At 37.3% G+C, this 14692-nt stretch overlaps 1 protein-coding gene across 8 annotated transcripts in view; it reads left to right on the top strand.

The window, feature by feature from the left end:
* NCK1 (NCK adaptor protein 1) overlaps positions 1-8858 on the top strand; it is an 88447-nt gene extending 79589 nt beyond the window's left edge. For all 8 annotated transcript variants that reach the window (XM_042957112.1, XM_042957111.1, XM_042957113.1 and 5 more), the window contains 2 exons: positions 1549-2261; positions 4244-8858. In XM_042957112.1, coding sequence (XP_042813046.1) covers positions 1549-2261; positions 4244-4438 — 908 coding nt within the window. In that variant the 3' untranslated portion in view covers positions 4439-8858. The remainder of the gene's footprint in view (positions 1-1548; positions 2262-4243) is intronic.
* The last annotated feature ends 5834 nt before the right edge of the window (positions 8859-14692 follow it).

The following is a 14692-nucleotide window of genomic DNA, read 5'->3' as shown; positions in this document are numbered from 1 at the left end:
CTCAGGTCATGATCTCATGGTTCCTGGGATCGAGCCCCGTGTCAGTCCTGTGCTGACAGCTCAAAGTCTGGAGCCTGCTTTGGATTCTGTGTCTCCCTGCCTCTCTCTGCCCTTCCCCTGCTTGTGTTCTGTCTCTGTCTCAAAAATAAACATTAAAAAAAAATTTTTTAAGTTGAAGGAAAAAAAACCTTTTTAACAATTTCTTTAAATGTTTCTTTCTTTTTTGAGAGAGAGACAGAGTGCGAGCAGGGGCAGGGGCAGAGAGAGAGGGAGACACAGAATCTGAAGCAGGTTCTAGGCTCTGAGCTGTCAGCACAGAGCCCGACATGGGGCTCGAATCCACGAATGGCGAAATCATGACCTGAACCGAAGTCGTGGCACTTATCTAACTGCGCCACCCAGGCACCCCAGGGAGACACCTCTTTAAAGAATGGTGTAGTTCAAGAGGAGTAGCAGAGTTGAAGTAACTTTATTTTGGAATAGAAGTGGTCTGAGTTTGATTTTAGACAGTAGAAGGGAATAAGAAGGAGGAAAGCAAGGATGGTCAAGAGTCCCAAAAGCAGCAGGAACAATGGTATTTAAGAACCCAGAAGGATCGGAGGTTGAAAACTTGCATGAAGAAAAAGAGGGTAATAAAGAGTTTTAAGATAGAAGGTTTGAGAAACTTTTTAAATGCCTCAGTTCTGTCAGTAAAAACACAACACAAAATTATGTGTAAGAAATGATCAGCAGTGAAAATGCATGACCAAAGTTGATGTAGCATATATTTAGGGTGATAATATTCTTTGGTGCTTTTCCCACTTCTTTCAACAAATATATGTTAGGCATCTACCATGTACTAAACATTGTCTAAGATTCTTGGTGTGATATTTGTGAACAAAGTAAAAAAAAAAATCCTGTCCTTTAGGAGCATACTTGTGAATAGTGTGAGGGAAACAAACAAGTAAATAATATATTATTTTAAAATAAACATAATGAGGTAAATAGGGAAACATGGATCTGGGAACTAAGAAAGCAAATGGAAGGAGTACCCAGACATAACTACAATTTTATATTGCATATCAAGTTGTAATTTGTTGTTCTATTTCAGTACAGCTAATTGTAGAATCAAGATTAATAAAATAAAACAATAATATGGGTTTGGTGGAGCCTTCATTACTTATGTTGTAGATGTGAGAGAAATAATCTGTATTTACATTTGGAAGAATTCTTGTTAATTTAGGAAAACTGTCATTATGTTACACAATTATTTCAGCACCTTTGGTGAGAGAAAAGATGAGAAGGTAAACTGTCATACAATAACTTCATTTACATGTTTGGTTATGAAAAGAGAATTTATGAAGGAAGTCAAAAGGTACAAACCTCCAATTATAAACAAGTCATGGAGATGTAAAAAGAAAGGGGAAAAAAAGAAGAAAGAAATTTGTTATCTAACTTTAAAGGCTTAAAAGAACTACAGAGTTGAGGATATTTTTTAATAATGAATGAATTGGGTTTTTCGGTTATCATTGTCTTATAATCTCTTATTACTCTTTTTTATACCAACAGGCATTGGAAAAGTGAAAAGAAAACCTAGTGTGCCAGATTCTGCATCTCCTGCTGATGAAAGCTTTGTTGACCCAGGGGAACGCCTCTATGACCTCAATATGCCTGCTTATGTGAAATTTAACTACATGGCAGAGAGAGAAGATGAATTATCATTGATAAAAGGGACAAAGGTTATTGTCATGGAGAAATGCAGTGATGGGTGGTGGCGGGGTAGCTACAATGGACAAGTTGGATGGTTCCCTTCAAACTATGTAACTGAGGAAGGCGACAGTCCTTTGGGTGACCATGTGGGTTCCCTGTCAGAGAAATTAGCAGCAGTTGTCAATAACCTAAATACTGGGCAAGTGTTGCATGTGGTACAGGCTCTTTACCCATTCAGTTCGTCCAATGATGAAGAACTTAATTTTGAGAAAGGAGATGTAATGGATGTTATTGAAAAACCTGAAAATGACCCTGAATGGTGGAAATGCAGGAAGATCAATGGAATGGTTGGTCTGGTGCCAAAAAACTATGTTACCATTATGCAGAATAATCCATTAACCTCAGGTTTGGAACCATCACCTCCGCAATGTGATTACATTAGGCCTTCACTCACTGGAAAATTTGCTGGCAATCCATGGTATTATGGGAAGGTCACCAGGCATCAAGCAGAAATGGCATTAAATGAAAGAGGGCATGAAGGTGATTTCCTCATTCGTGATAGTGAATCTTCGGTAAGTTGGTTTTCAAAGGTAAATGGAAATAGAGCTCTGAGTAGTAAAAAATAAATAAATAGAAAATTGGAGAGGTTCACTTGCTTCCCTAAAATTAGCCAGGCAGTAAGTTGGGACATAAACTTAACATGTTCCAAAGCTAAAGTCAGTATTGTTTCCAACCTTATTTTGAATAAAATATAGCCCAGCAGTGATACCTCACTGGATTATTCGGCCTTGTTTAAGTCTGTTGGTCTTGCATTTCTGAAATACCTTCTGTCGCATTAAACTGAAAAATGGAGAAAGTTGAACCCTGGATTCTTCATTCAGAGTAAAGCAATGCAGTAGACTAAACTAGGAAAACATGTCTTAAATTGCATATTGGATGCACTGTCATCCTTCTAGTAAAGAAAATCCATAAATTAAAACAATTGAAATTTAAGTTTCTTCATAAACTGGTTGTTTGGAAGTTGGAATTCACTTATTATTTACCTGAAAAACCTATTTTAATACTAAATGTATTTGAAATGCATTTGCAATAAAAGATAATTTTATTCTAGCACTAGTAAAACAGTAAAACTATAAAAACCACAAAAATTGAAAGAAAATAACTATATGGGCTCTTGGTTAGGGTATTAGAAATTTGATGATACTTATTTCCGTTTAAAATGGTCTTTATTTTCCCTTTTAAAAGGATACCACTACTTTTCCACTTTCAGATCATTAGTATTGGCTTTGTTTCTGTGTATCTGGTTGTACAGAGGTGAAGGTGTGATTGTGCAAAAGACTGAAAGTCAGAAGAAAACCTGTCTGGTGTGAGTGTGTGCACACTCATATGATGTGTCTATATTTAAGTGGGAGGGAGGAAAGAAGAGGGAGAAATCAAGGCTAATTGAACTGCTTGATACAAAGTTCAGGAAATGTAACCCCTCAGGAAGAGCAGGATTGATGATAGGGAAGAGTGCTGGGATTTGTTTTCTGTTAGATGCCTGACCTGGTCCTGCTTTCTAGGACAAGCAGTGGGTAATAGGTGTTAGGAAGGGAGTGACCCTAGAGCAGGTAGTAAGAGTAACCATACGAATAGGGTATTTCCAGGAAGCCCACTGTTCGAAACTTTGGCAGTAACTATATAAATGGAGGCTTTTAGACTGTTCAGGAAAGTGTTAGGTTAAAAAAACCAAACAAACAAAAAAACTCAGAAAGTAGCTTGATTGCAGAATACTATGTATTTTCTTGTGGTGGGTAATTGAGCACTGATATTAGCCAAAATACACCATTTTACCATTAGAATTTTTAAAGTAAAGGTCTCAAACAGGCATATTTTCTTTGACCTGAGCAATATTTTTAAACATTTGAATTTGTATTTAAATATTGAGATTTATTATAAAAATTCAGATGACAGGCTTCCTTTTGAAATTGGAGGGCCTGCCAAAATTGCCTATATTCCTATAAAGCAGCAATCACAGCTAAGTGGATTGGCCTTTGGATTGGCCATGGACTGTTGTTCCTCCTTGTCTGTCCACTCTGACTTGTTTACATGTCTTTTTCCCCTTGTAGGCATTTGAGTTTATGATTTCTCATTAGTGTCTTACTGTCTGAGAATTCAGAGCATTATCTCAGTCTGTAGGATAGCTACTATTAGCCCACATTTTCTCATGTGTTGCTCCGATAGTCTGATAGGAGAAAAGCTAGCTCTTGTGTCCCAGATGTTAAACTAAAGGATTTGCTGGTGGGTGTTAGAGCATATTATTTAAGAGACTTTGGAGTCTGCTTGAGTTTGAATCCTGCTCTCTTATTAACTAGACGGATGATTTTTAGTTTCTCTTGGCCTCAGTTTTGTCATCTCTAAAATAGGTTTGTTAGAAGTTGTAAAGGAGATAATCTATGTAAATAATTTAATTAGAGCCTTAGTAAGTGCTCAGATTTTAGCTATTATTAGTTTAATATAAAAATGGTAATAGATGTCTTTCATAATGTTTACCCTACCTGTTTTTTTCTTTTAGCCAAATGATTTCTCTGTATCACTAAAAGCACAAGGGAAAAACAAGCATTTTAAAGTTCAACTAAAAGAGACTGTCTACTGTATTGGGCAGCGTAAATTCAGCACCATGGAAGAACTTGTAGAACATTACAAAAAGGCACCAATTTTTACAAGTGAACAAGGAGAAAAACTGTATCTTATCAAGCATTTGTCATGATAATACTGACCAGAAGTGACTGCTACACAGCTATAATTCGTCACATAATTGAAGACTGAGAAAATGTCAGTCCAGTCATGCTTGATTGGAAATTGCTTTCTAACTCTACATGAGAATGACTATAATACATAAGTATTTTTATTATAACTCAGCCCATACATATATACTACATATGCAAAGCATCTGCACAAAGCAATTCCTTATCCTTGGTCTTCTTTTTTATTGTTTTCTTTGCTGTTTTTCTTTTTGCTTCTAATATTAAGGTTTTATATTTTGAGAAAATGATGCAGATCCGAAGTCTTTATATGGAAGAATTTATTGGTTTTTTTTTTTCCCTTTATTTCCCTGTAAGGGACCATGTTAGTCATTTCCGCAGTGGTTTCTCTTCATATAAAATTATTATATCATTATATGGCATATGCTAAAATAAATTTCATGGAGAATGTTGATCTTTTCTGTGACTAAATAGCAATAATAAATGGAAAATTAGAAATTATTTTCAGGTATTTGTCGTAAGCCATTGTAAATATCAAGGATGTTGTGTCTTCCATTTAAAAAAAAATTATTGTCTTCATTGTAAAGCAAAACAAATGGGATATAGGTTAGAAAATATGTCTTGTATACTTTTAATTTACAGCTATTGGAAACAAAAATCTCTGAATTTCTAAGATTTTTTGAGAGGGTGCTTCTTTCTTAACTGGTTATTCAGGAGAATAAAACAGTGTCTGAGATACTTAGCTTTTCAAACTCTTAAGTGGATGCTTTAGTGTTATATTATTCTTTCTCTGTTGTTATTTTACCAAGGCATCTTGTTTTGGGGTATGTTTATATCTATGTCAGTGTGAAAAAAGCTGTGGCCAAATGTTGGGAAAATAGGAGGCAGTGAGTTACTTGGTTTCTTCCCACCTCTGAACATCAGTAATTACCAGGCATGGTATTTCTACTATTTTCATTTCCTCCTTTTAGCTTTGAGTTTTGTCGACTGAGATACTAAAATTGATTATACCTGAGGAAAAAATGGAATGTGCCAAATGGTTAGAGAAAGTTATTTTTAAAATCTTACTTTTGCAGGGGTTTCTATTAGGTTTTTGTTTACTAACAAGCAGAAGTTTTGGGAGACTACTCTGGAGTATTGAATCTACTTCTGCAGGTCACAGAAGAAAGAAAACAGCTGTATTTTGTGGTCTTAGCTCCCCAACCCCACATTATTAATTCTGGAATTTAAATTTAAGCAAAGTAACCTTCAATATTTTAATTAAAATGCTTACTAAAGCCATATAACTTAACTAGGAAATCATACGATATTTTCAAAAACTCCCCAGTGCTTCCTAAGCAAATAAATGTTTCTGTTCTTCAGTATGTTCTAAATAAGCATTTCATACAACAAAATTACTGATGTTAAAATTGAAGTCCAATTCATGAGGTTTCTGGTTTTGTGTTTTTAAAATTATTTTAAATATTTTTTATTCTTTAAATCTTAAAATCATTTAAAGACTTACATTGCCACTGGGTGGCAGCCCTGGCTTCTCCCACTAAGTAACAGGAGTCTGCAAATATAATTAAGACATCGATGTACAATATTTCATTTTCATCACATCTGCTTTTAAAAGCCTTTCAGTTCATATTTCATTCTTTGTCAGTCTCCCTTTTTTATTAAGATTATTAGTGGACAAGTGTAATGGAAATAAAAGTCATGTATACATACCTTTTTTGCTATAAAATCACTTGAAGTTGAGAATAGTTTTAAAGTGGTTATAAATATGACTAGGTAGTAAACAACTTTTTATTTAATTTTAAACATTTGACAATGCTTTCTTTTTCTCCATTTTCCCCCAGTCTTTTTTTTTTTTAATCAATTAATACTTTGTATCACAGTCACGAACTATTTATAGCAAACTCTGCTGAGCTTATGTTAAGATTTTGAGAAAGCAGCTAGGAATGGGGTAACACTGGAAGTAGATTGCACATTTCTGTGCCACAGTTAGATTTATAATAACTAGAGAGTTCCCAGATAGCCCCTATGACCATGTTAACAAGCACTGCGTTTACTCATCTTCAGCTCATCAGAGTTGGGCACCTGATTGTTCAACAAAACAGAGCTTGAACAGCATCCAGTAGGTGAGGCAGGCAGAGCAGGCTGTATAACTCTTCCCATTTGTCAAAGCAGACAAGAGAAAACCTATTCCACACAGATATAAAAGGTATCATCATTCATCTTTTTCTGTTGCCACATTTTTCTTCTTTCAAGTCCTATAGTTTCTCAAGACCAGGTGGATTTGCACCAGGTGGCCTGCAAATGCCAGGGAGATGATGAGCCAATAATATCTATTGTGTGCTCTTGTTATTATGGGATGAAAACCTCACTGGGAACTGTGGAATTTTGTACTTAAATGTTTTATCAGTTTTTTAAAAGTCTTAAACCAGTCTTTACATCAATGGCTGTTTTTATAAGCATGAATTTTATTTGGAGCAATTTTAAGAAGAAGGAAAAAAACCTTAGAAAACATGTACATAGCTAGCTAGTAGCAGGACTTTATTGGAAACCAGGTTTCCTTATTCCCAGCCTGGTACATCCTGTATCATACCACATTGCCCTCTGTGTGCTTGCTTTAGACTAAGGAGAGTTCTGGGAAGAGCAGTATTACAGAAATTTTCTTCCACATAGAAGGAGACACTTGGCCATCAATTTAAACACAGATAACACACAAACATAACCCTGCCCAACCCACTTCTATAAATAACTTCTCCAAAATCTTGGAAGAACTTATTTCAGAACTTTATATAAGTTCAATAATGAATAGCTTTTTGCAGTAGCTGTTAATTGGTCATAAGTTGTTAGGATTCAGCTGGATATATATGAACACATATAATGTATCTTTTACTATGAACAGTAACACAGGTGCGTAGTGTAATTCAAGACAGTGTCACAGGTATATCACTGAAAACAGGAAGACTAATCCATTGCTATTGCTGGAAGAAGAAAAAGGCCTAGCAGATGAGTAACTTGGGTTGTTAGGAAAAGACCATCCTTATAGATCTGTGGCACATAAATTATCTCTAGCTTTAATGCTCTCATTCTGTCATCTAATCCAGAGATTGCAAAGAAGTAGGGGCACTACTGTCAGCTTAAGTACTTTTGTGAGAATTAGGAAACCTCTTTCCCCTGCCCCATCAATGCAAGCCCAGCCTTTTTCCTTGTTGAAAAGTCCCAAATTTCATCACTACCCCTTTCCCACATCTTGGCCAGGTGCCCTGTTCAGGGTACAGCCAAATAGGAATATAGCCCACACAGTGCTTTAAAAAGTAATTGTTAACATTTAAAAATTGGGGAATTTCACATAAAATTCAGAATTCTGGTTTACCTTGAATAATAAGCTGGCAATCCTAGAGTCGAATTCCCACAAGGTGACTATTGGATAGAACCTAATGTGAATGGTCCCCTTGTGTTTACTGATGTACCTGGTAAAAAACAAAACCCCCCCCAAAAAAACTCTATTAATCTACTTCCCAACCTTTACCCCCCCAGTTCATGTTTCCAAATGTAGTTTTTGTTAGACCCTATCTTTCCTGTAACATGGATTTTTTTGGTTTAGAATCTGGAAACTCTCATTTTTCAGAAACACCTTAGATGCAATGTCCAAATCAGCAAATTAGAAATGTAGTATTACAACATGCTTTAACTTACTCATCTTTAATATCATGGTTTTACAACTGTAGTCATTTCTTCCTTAAAGGACATTTGATACAAGAGAAATGACATCTTCATTTTATGTTCTGAAGAGCATCCAGTGGACTTTTTAAAAAAAATACAACATTACTGCTAGGGAAAACCATTATTTGATTCTACTCTGGGCAAGTAGGAAGCTTCTGTGTTCTCATAAGCTGGTTCTATTGGTTCAGCAAGTTTATCTGATTCAACTCCCTCATCTTCTAAACACGTGCAGACCAGTATGCTATGCATACTCCACACCCTAATTTCTTGTTGTTACACGACCTAAACCAAGTGACCAAGGAACCGAAATACATTTTCTAGTTTACTAACGAGATGTTGTTTTGATCTGAAAGTGTACACCGTTTGCCAAGACTTTTTTGTTTAAGGAGTAGAACCTAAAATGAAATTGTGAGATTTTGAAGGACAGAAGGAGTTTCGATTATAATTGGCCGTGTTCATAGAGGTAAATGTTTTAAGCCAAAGTGCCCTTTTAAAAATGTTTGTTGGCCAGTATGTTGATGCTTTCATTATCAAATATTTCAGAATTGGCCTGTTGCCTACAGTGGCATAGCACATTTAATTTACCTACCGGTCTGGCTTGTTTTTAAATGTTTCTCTCAAATTACTTTTTAAGCTGTTTTTAAAACTAGGTAAAGCTGGACTCAGCATTTTGTAATGTTGCTAATTTTATTTGTAGTTATAACCACAGAAGACAAAAAGAGTAGCCAATTTCCTTTATTTCATGTTTTCTGGTACCTTTTGGAATCATAATGACTGAAGTAGGAAAACATAAATAGACAAAATGGACATCTAAGGTAAAGATTATCTAGTTGGTTTAAATAAATTTCTGGGCTGGCTCTACAAAAATTTGTATCTGGAAAAGTTGCAGATAGCCTTTGGGAAATTATGGTGACGGGTGGGTTCCAGAATAAGACTGAAGTGTTCTCTATTTTGGAGGAATGATTATTAATTGATTTTCTTGAATTCTTTGGAAGAAATTTGTAATCCCTGAATATTCAAGCCTGTTGTTTCTAGGACAGTGTAATGCCAAATTTTACTTGTTTTGATATGTTTTCTAGATTATAGATAACGAGGATGTTACAGAAAACAAATACTGATTTCCTTGGGGCATATGCTAATCACTTGGTGCCAAGATGAAAAAAATAATTTTTGAACCGTTACATCTGTGTATGATTGTGTGTCAGTGTTTAGCTTTTGGAGATATTTATCCATCCATCTAACCAACTCACCACAAATATTTGAATGCTTAAGTATCAAGAGTTCTGAGCTAGCAATGTTATAGTGAAGAAAATAGGCAAAGTTGTCTAAAAGTTGTCATAAAACTTACCTTTCTAGTGATGCCTGATGGAGAAGTGCTCTAAAGAAAGAATAGATCATCAGGTTGTGGGGGTTGAGAGTAAGAGTGAGGTGTTAATTTACATAGGGTGATTAAAGGAAGCCTCTAATAAAAAAAAAAATTGACCTTTAGGGCACCTGGATGGCTAAATTGGTTGAATGTTCGACTTCAGCTCTGGTCACGATTTCACCGTTCATGAGTTTGAGCCTTGCATCAGGCTCCGCGCAGAGCCCGCTTCGGATCCTTTGTCCCCCTTTCTCTCTGCCCCTCCTCCACTCATGCTTGCGCTTTCTCTTAAAAATAAACATTTTTTTAAAAAATTGACCTTTGAGCACAGTGTGCTCCACTTAATAGAATCATTGACAACTCACTGGGGTTATACCAGTGGTTGAGTGAAAATACAGTAACCATAATCATTTGAAAATTGTATTACGATGCTCACTTTTTTTTTTTGTAAAATTTTTAATGTGTAATTTTGAGAGAGACAGGGAGACACAGAATCCGAAGCAGGCTCCAGGCTTGGAGCTGTCCACACAGAGCCTGACGGGCTCGAACTCACGCATCGTGAGATAATGACCTGACCGAAGTCAGATGCCTAACCGACTGAGCCACCCACGTGCCCCACGATCTCACTATTCTTGAGTTCAAATCCCACAGCAGGCTCCACACTGACAGTGCAGAGCCTGCTTGGGATTTTCTCTTTCTCTCTCACTCTGCCTTTCTCCCGCTCTTTCTCTCAAAAATAAATAAACTTAAAAAAATTGAGACTGGATTAGAACTAAATGTTAGATGTACTAAAAACACAGGACTTAGATACTTAGAAATCCCGGAAAAGGGAACTACTCTGTGCCAAGAAGGTCAAGGAATGGTTTTTGGAATGAAGTAATTGATAATGCAGTCTATGCCAGGGCACCAGGACCTATCTTGCACAACCTTAACAGTGAGTGCTTCAAATTTTGCACCCTACTGCCCCTTGCTTCATTCTAGTCCCTGCCCTACAGGACTCAGAGGGCTTTTTAGGGATCTCTTCTTTGACCATCAACCTCCTAATCCCTACCCACTGCCTCTCTACCTTTCCATAAAACTTATCTCCTTTCCTTTTCTTCCATAATTAAGTATCAAATAGTTGAGTGGCAAATAATGTAACAAAAAAATTCCTATTTCTAGACTGTACTTGCTTATAGTAGGAAATAGTTTTATTTTTCCAGCAGTTCGTTTTCAGACCTAGATGATCCTTCAACTCTGGAAAGCAGTAGACATTAACCTGAGAAGTGCAGGAAACAGGTTAAAGGATAGTTTGGCTTGGGCATGTTGCATAGACAAGAGACCACAACCAGCTAATGAGAAGGAATAGAAAGAAGTACCTCAAAGTCTGAAGAGGAAAGGCAAGATCAGAGTGGGGATATCTAGTCTAGGCCAGGATAAGAACTAGGTGAAGCACAGCCCTCCAGAAGTCCTCGCTAATGGCAGGCCCAAGCAGAGGTGGATGGTCTGAGTTCCTTGAGTCATGAACCAGTCCTGACAAGAGACTGTCATTCAAAAGCTGTGGCAGGCAGGTAGCATTAGCCCTCAGTGTCCCTTGAGTGTGCTGAGCCCAAGACAGAGACTTTCCTTGCAGTGGCTTGTGAAGGATTGGTAGGCAATACTGCCTTGTCAGCATGGCAGACAGGCATCTTAACAGGGACTCATAGTGCTTAACTATCCTAAGACCCAAAGTCTGATGAATAACTCTCCTTCCCCCACAGCATAAGTAAATAAGTGTTTTTCTGTCTCATTTTCTGTTTACTTACCTTTTCCTTTCCATTCTCCTGTATTCTCTGCAACTTTTCAATCCTTGGGCCTGGCTCATGCCATTCTCCCAGTTGGAATGCTAAACTGAATGCATCTCTCTGACCCAAATCTAAATTGGTAGATCCTTAGGATTCCCTATTGAGATTTGTCTATTCCCTAAAACCATTGCCAATCTCTGGGATCACTCACCACACTGTGCTCCTCAAACACATTACAGGACAGTAAGGTGAGTGACAGGGACGTGGAGTTACGCAAACCTTGGTTGGAATTCCTGTCTCCATCCCTGACAGGCTTTCTGATATACAGTAAATAAATTTCTCTGTGCCCTCTGTCCTAATCTGAAAAGTTGGAAATCAAATCTTACCTCGCAAGTCTGTTGTATAATACGTGGAAATGTTTATGGTTGTGGAAAGTCTTTAAGACAATTCCCAGCACATAGTAGATACCCAGTACACGTTGACTTTTATTGTTAGCTTTTAACACATGGAGATTGTGGGCAGAAGGGGATTTAGGATAGAAGAATTAGGAAACCAGGACTGGGAGAACAAAGATAAAACTGGGGACAGGTGGTGAGGCCAGCATATATGAAGCACTCCCAAGTTGGGGTGTGTCCAGACCCAAAGGCAAAGGGAACCAGTATCAGATGCCAGGGGAGCAGTGAGAGACTGTACAATCAGCTGGTGACCAGAGGTCAGGACACAGATGTGACCACTGACTCACATTGCTGTGATCAAGGAGAGTATCCACCAAGTGTTCTTGACCATGATGTAGTAAAATTATATATATATATTATAAACCATGATGTAGTAAAATTATATATATATATATATATATATATATATATATATATAGCTAATATTTACTGTAGACTTACTTTGCTATACTCTATTCTAAGTGTACCATCTCACTTAGTCCTCACAACAGTGCTAGGAATTAGGTACTATTATAATTGAGGACACTAAAACACTGTTTAGATGACTTGCCTAAAAAACAGCTAGTAAGTGGCAGATCCCAGATGCCAATCGATTGTGTCTCTAGAGCCCATTCTTTTAACTACTACCCTCTAATAGAGATCTTGAACTGGAAGCCTTTCTTTGCTGATCCAGGGGCCAAACCATAAGATGGGGAGCTGGAAAGGGCTAACTAGCAGAGCTAACTAAAGGGCCAGTTTAATTAGAGTAAACTATTTACTGTATTTTTTTTAATATTTTATTTTTAAGTAATCTCCACCCAATGTGGGGCTCGAACCAACAACCCTGAGATCAAGAGTCACATCTGCCATTGACTAAGCCAGCCAGCCACCCCTGTGTTTATTGTTAACATTATTAATATTACAAATGGTTAATACAGCTTTGTGAAGACTACTGATTTCCTGGCACTGGGCTAATTTGTTTTGTCTGTATTCTTTAATCCCACAACTACTATGTAAAATATTTTCTATTGTGTTAATGAAAACATGAGGCTTATGGAGTTGCTTTCTTCCCCTTCACATCAAAGGAGTACTACTTTTCCCATCCACTTCTCAACCTACAACTATCTTCTGATACAAGCTCTCCACTGAAACTCCTCTTAGTGAGATTACAATGGCCTTCCTGGTGCTAAATCCAGGGGACATTTTTCAACGATCAATTCAGTGACGCTTCTGCACTCCCCCTTGATTTCTCCATCCTTCATCATTTCCAGGACCATAGTTTGTTCCAGGGCTATTTCTGTGACCTATTTTTTCTCCCTGTTTCTTTTTTCTTGTGCTGGTTCTTATATGTGAGTCTTCTCCAGGAGCACATCCACATGTCTCCTTAATCTACATACTCTCCTTGAATGTTCTCACCCACTTCCTGGTCTCAGCTACCACTGGAATGCTGAAGGTAGGGGAAATGGCGCCATACCCTTGACACCCCCATAGACTTGAGACAAAGATCGTTAACATACTTAGACTGCAGCTGCCCCATAAGCATCTGAAGTTGCAGTGTATCAAGCTTAACACATGCAACCTTTTACTGTACCACCCTCAACCCTGCCTGGCTTTAAACCACCTCTCCCTCCTCCTTTCCATTATTTCAATTGAGGTGCTGTCATCCACCCAGTTACTCAAACCTAGAACTTGAAAGTCATGTTCTCCCTCTCCACCCTCCTAATCCATTCTAAATCTAAGAGCTGTCAGTTCTACCTCCTTCATCTTTTGAATTTAGTCACTTCTGTCTACAGACCTAGGAAAACCTAATGGAAGCCAACAACATCTCTCATCTCATTGACCAACATAGTTTACTCCTTGTCCTCTTGCCTCCAGTTTGGCCCCTTCTATTGTTTGTTTTCTCCACTCCAGTCATAAACTTTTTAAAGCTCAAATGCAGGGAATAACATGGTCAGATTTGAGCTTTTAATCCCTCCTTTGACCTTCATTGCTCTCAGAATGAACTCTAACCTTTCAACAAGGCATTCAAAGCTGTCTGGAATCCTGGTTCTGTCTGCCTTTGAGCCCCATTACCCAGCCTTGCTGCTCTCCATTTGAATGAAACTTCTTGTAGTTTCCCAAGTACACCATGCCTCACTAATTTTTTTCAGCATTTATTACTCGGCTTAAAAGTCACTTCCTTCAGGATGACTTCTCTAATCCCCCAGGCTAGGTTAGATATTTTACCTTAATGCTCCTATATTTCTGTCACTTCATCTTCAATATTGATTTATTATTTGTTCCATACCTATCTTCCTCACTAGTTTGTAAGTTTTTGGTTTAGGGCAGGAACTATTGAATTCCCAGATCTAGTATACAGTAGGCCCTTAGTGAATGTTTGTTGAAAGAATAAGTGATTAACTTTCTTAAGGTTATATTGCAAATAAGTTCTGAAACTGGAAACAAAATCTGTGGCACTCTAAAACCCATGTTCTCCCACTAATGTATACATCACACAGTATAAAAAGATACAGCACCCAGAAGAATTGAAAGCAGGGTCTCAAAGAGATGTTTCTATACCCATATTCATAACAGCGTATTCACAATAGCTAAAAGGTGGAAGCAACTCAAATGTCCACTGATGGGTGAATGAATGCATAAGCAAACTGTGGTATATACATACAACGGAATATGATTTAGCCTTAAAAAAGAGGGAAATTCTGCAATATGCTACAATATGGGTGAACCTAGATGACATTATGCTAAGTGAAGTAAGTCAGTTACAGAAAGACAAGTCATTGCGTGATTCTATTTATATGAGATACTTAGTGTAGTCAAAATCATAAAGGCAGAAAGTATAGTGGTGGTGGCCAGGGGCTAAGGAGAAGGAAGATACAGAGTTTCAGTTTTACAAGATGAAAAGATTTATGGGGACAAATGGTGGTGATGGTTGCACAATTTGAATTAATATCACTGAACTGTACATTTAAAAATGATCAAGAA

Source organism: Panthera tigris, chromosome C2 (genome assembly GCF_018350195.1).
Source record: "Panthera tigris isolate Pti1 chromosome C2, P.tigris_Pti1_mat1.1, whole genome shotgun sequence".
Lineage (NCBI taxonomy): Eukaryota > Metazoa > Chordata > Mammalia > Carnivora > Felidae > Panthera > Panthera tigris.
The sequence above is the reverse complement of the archived record's forward strand: the minus strand, read 5'-3'. Positions and strand labels throughout refer to the sequence as shown.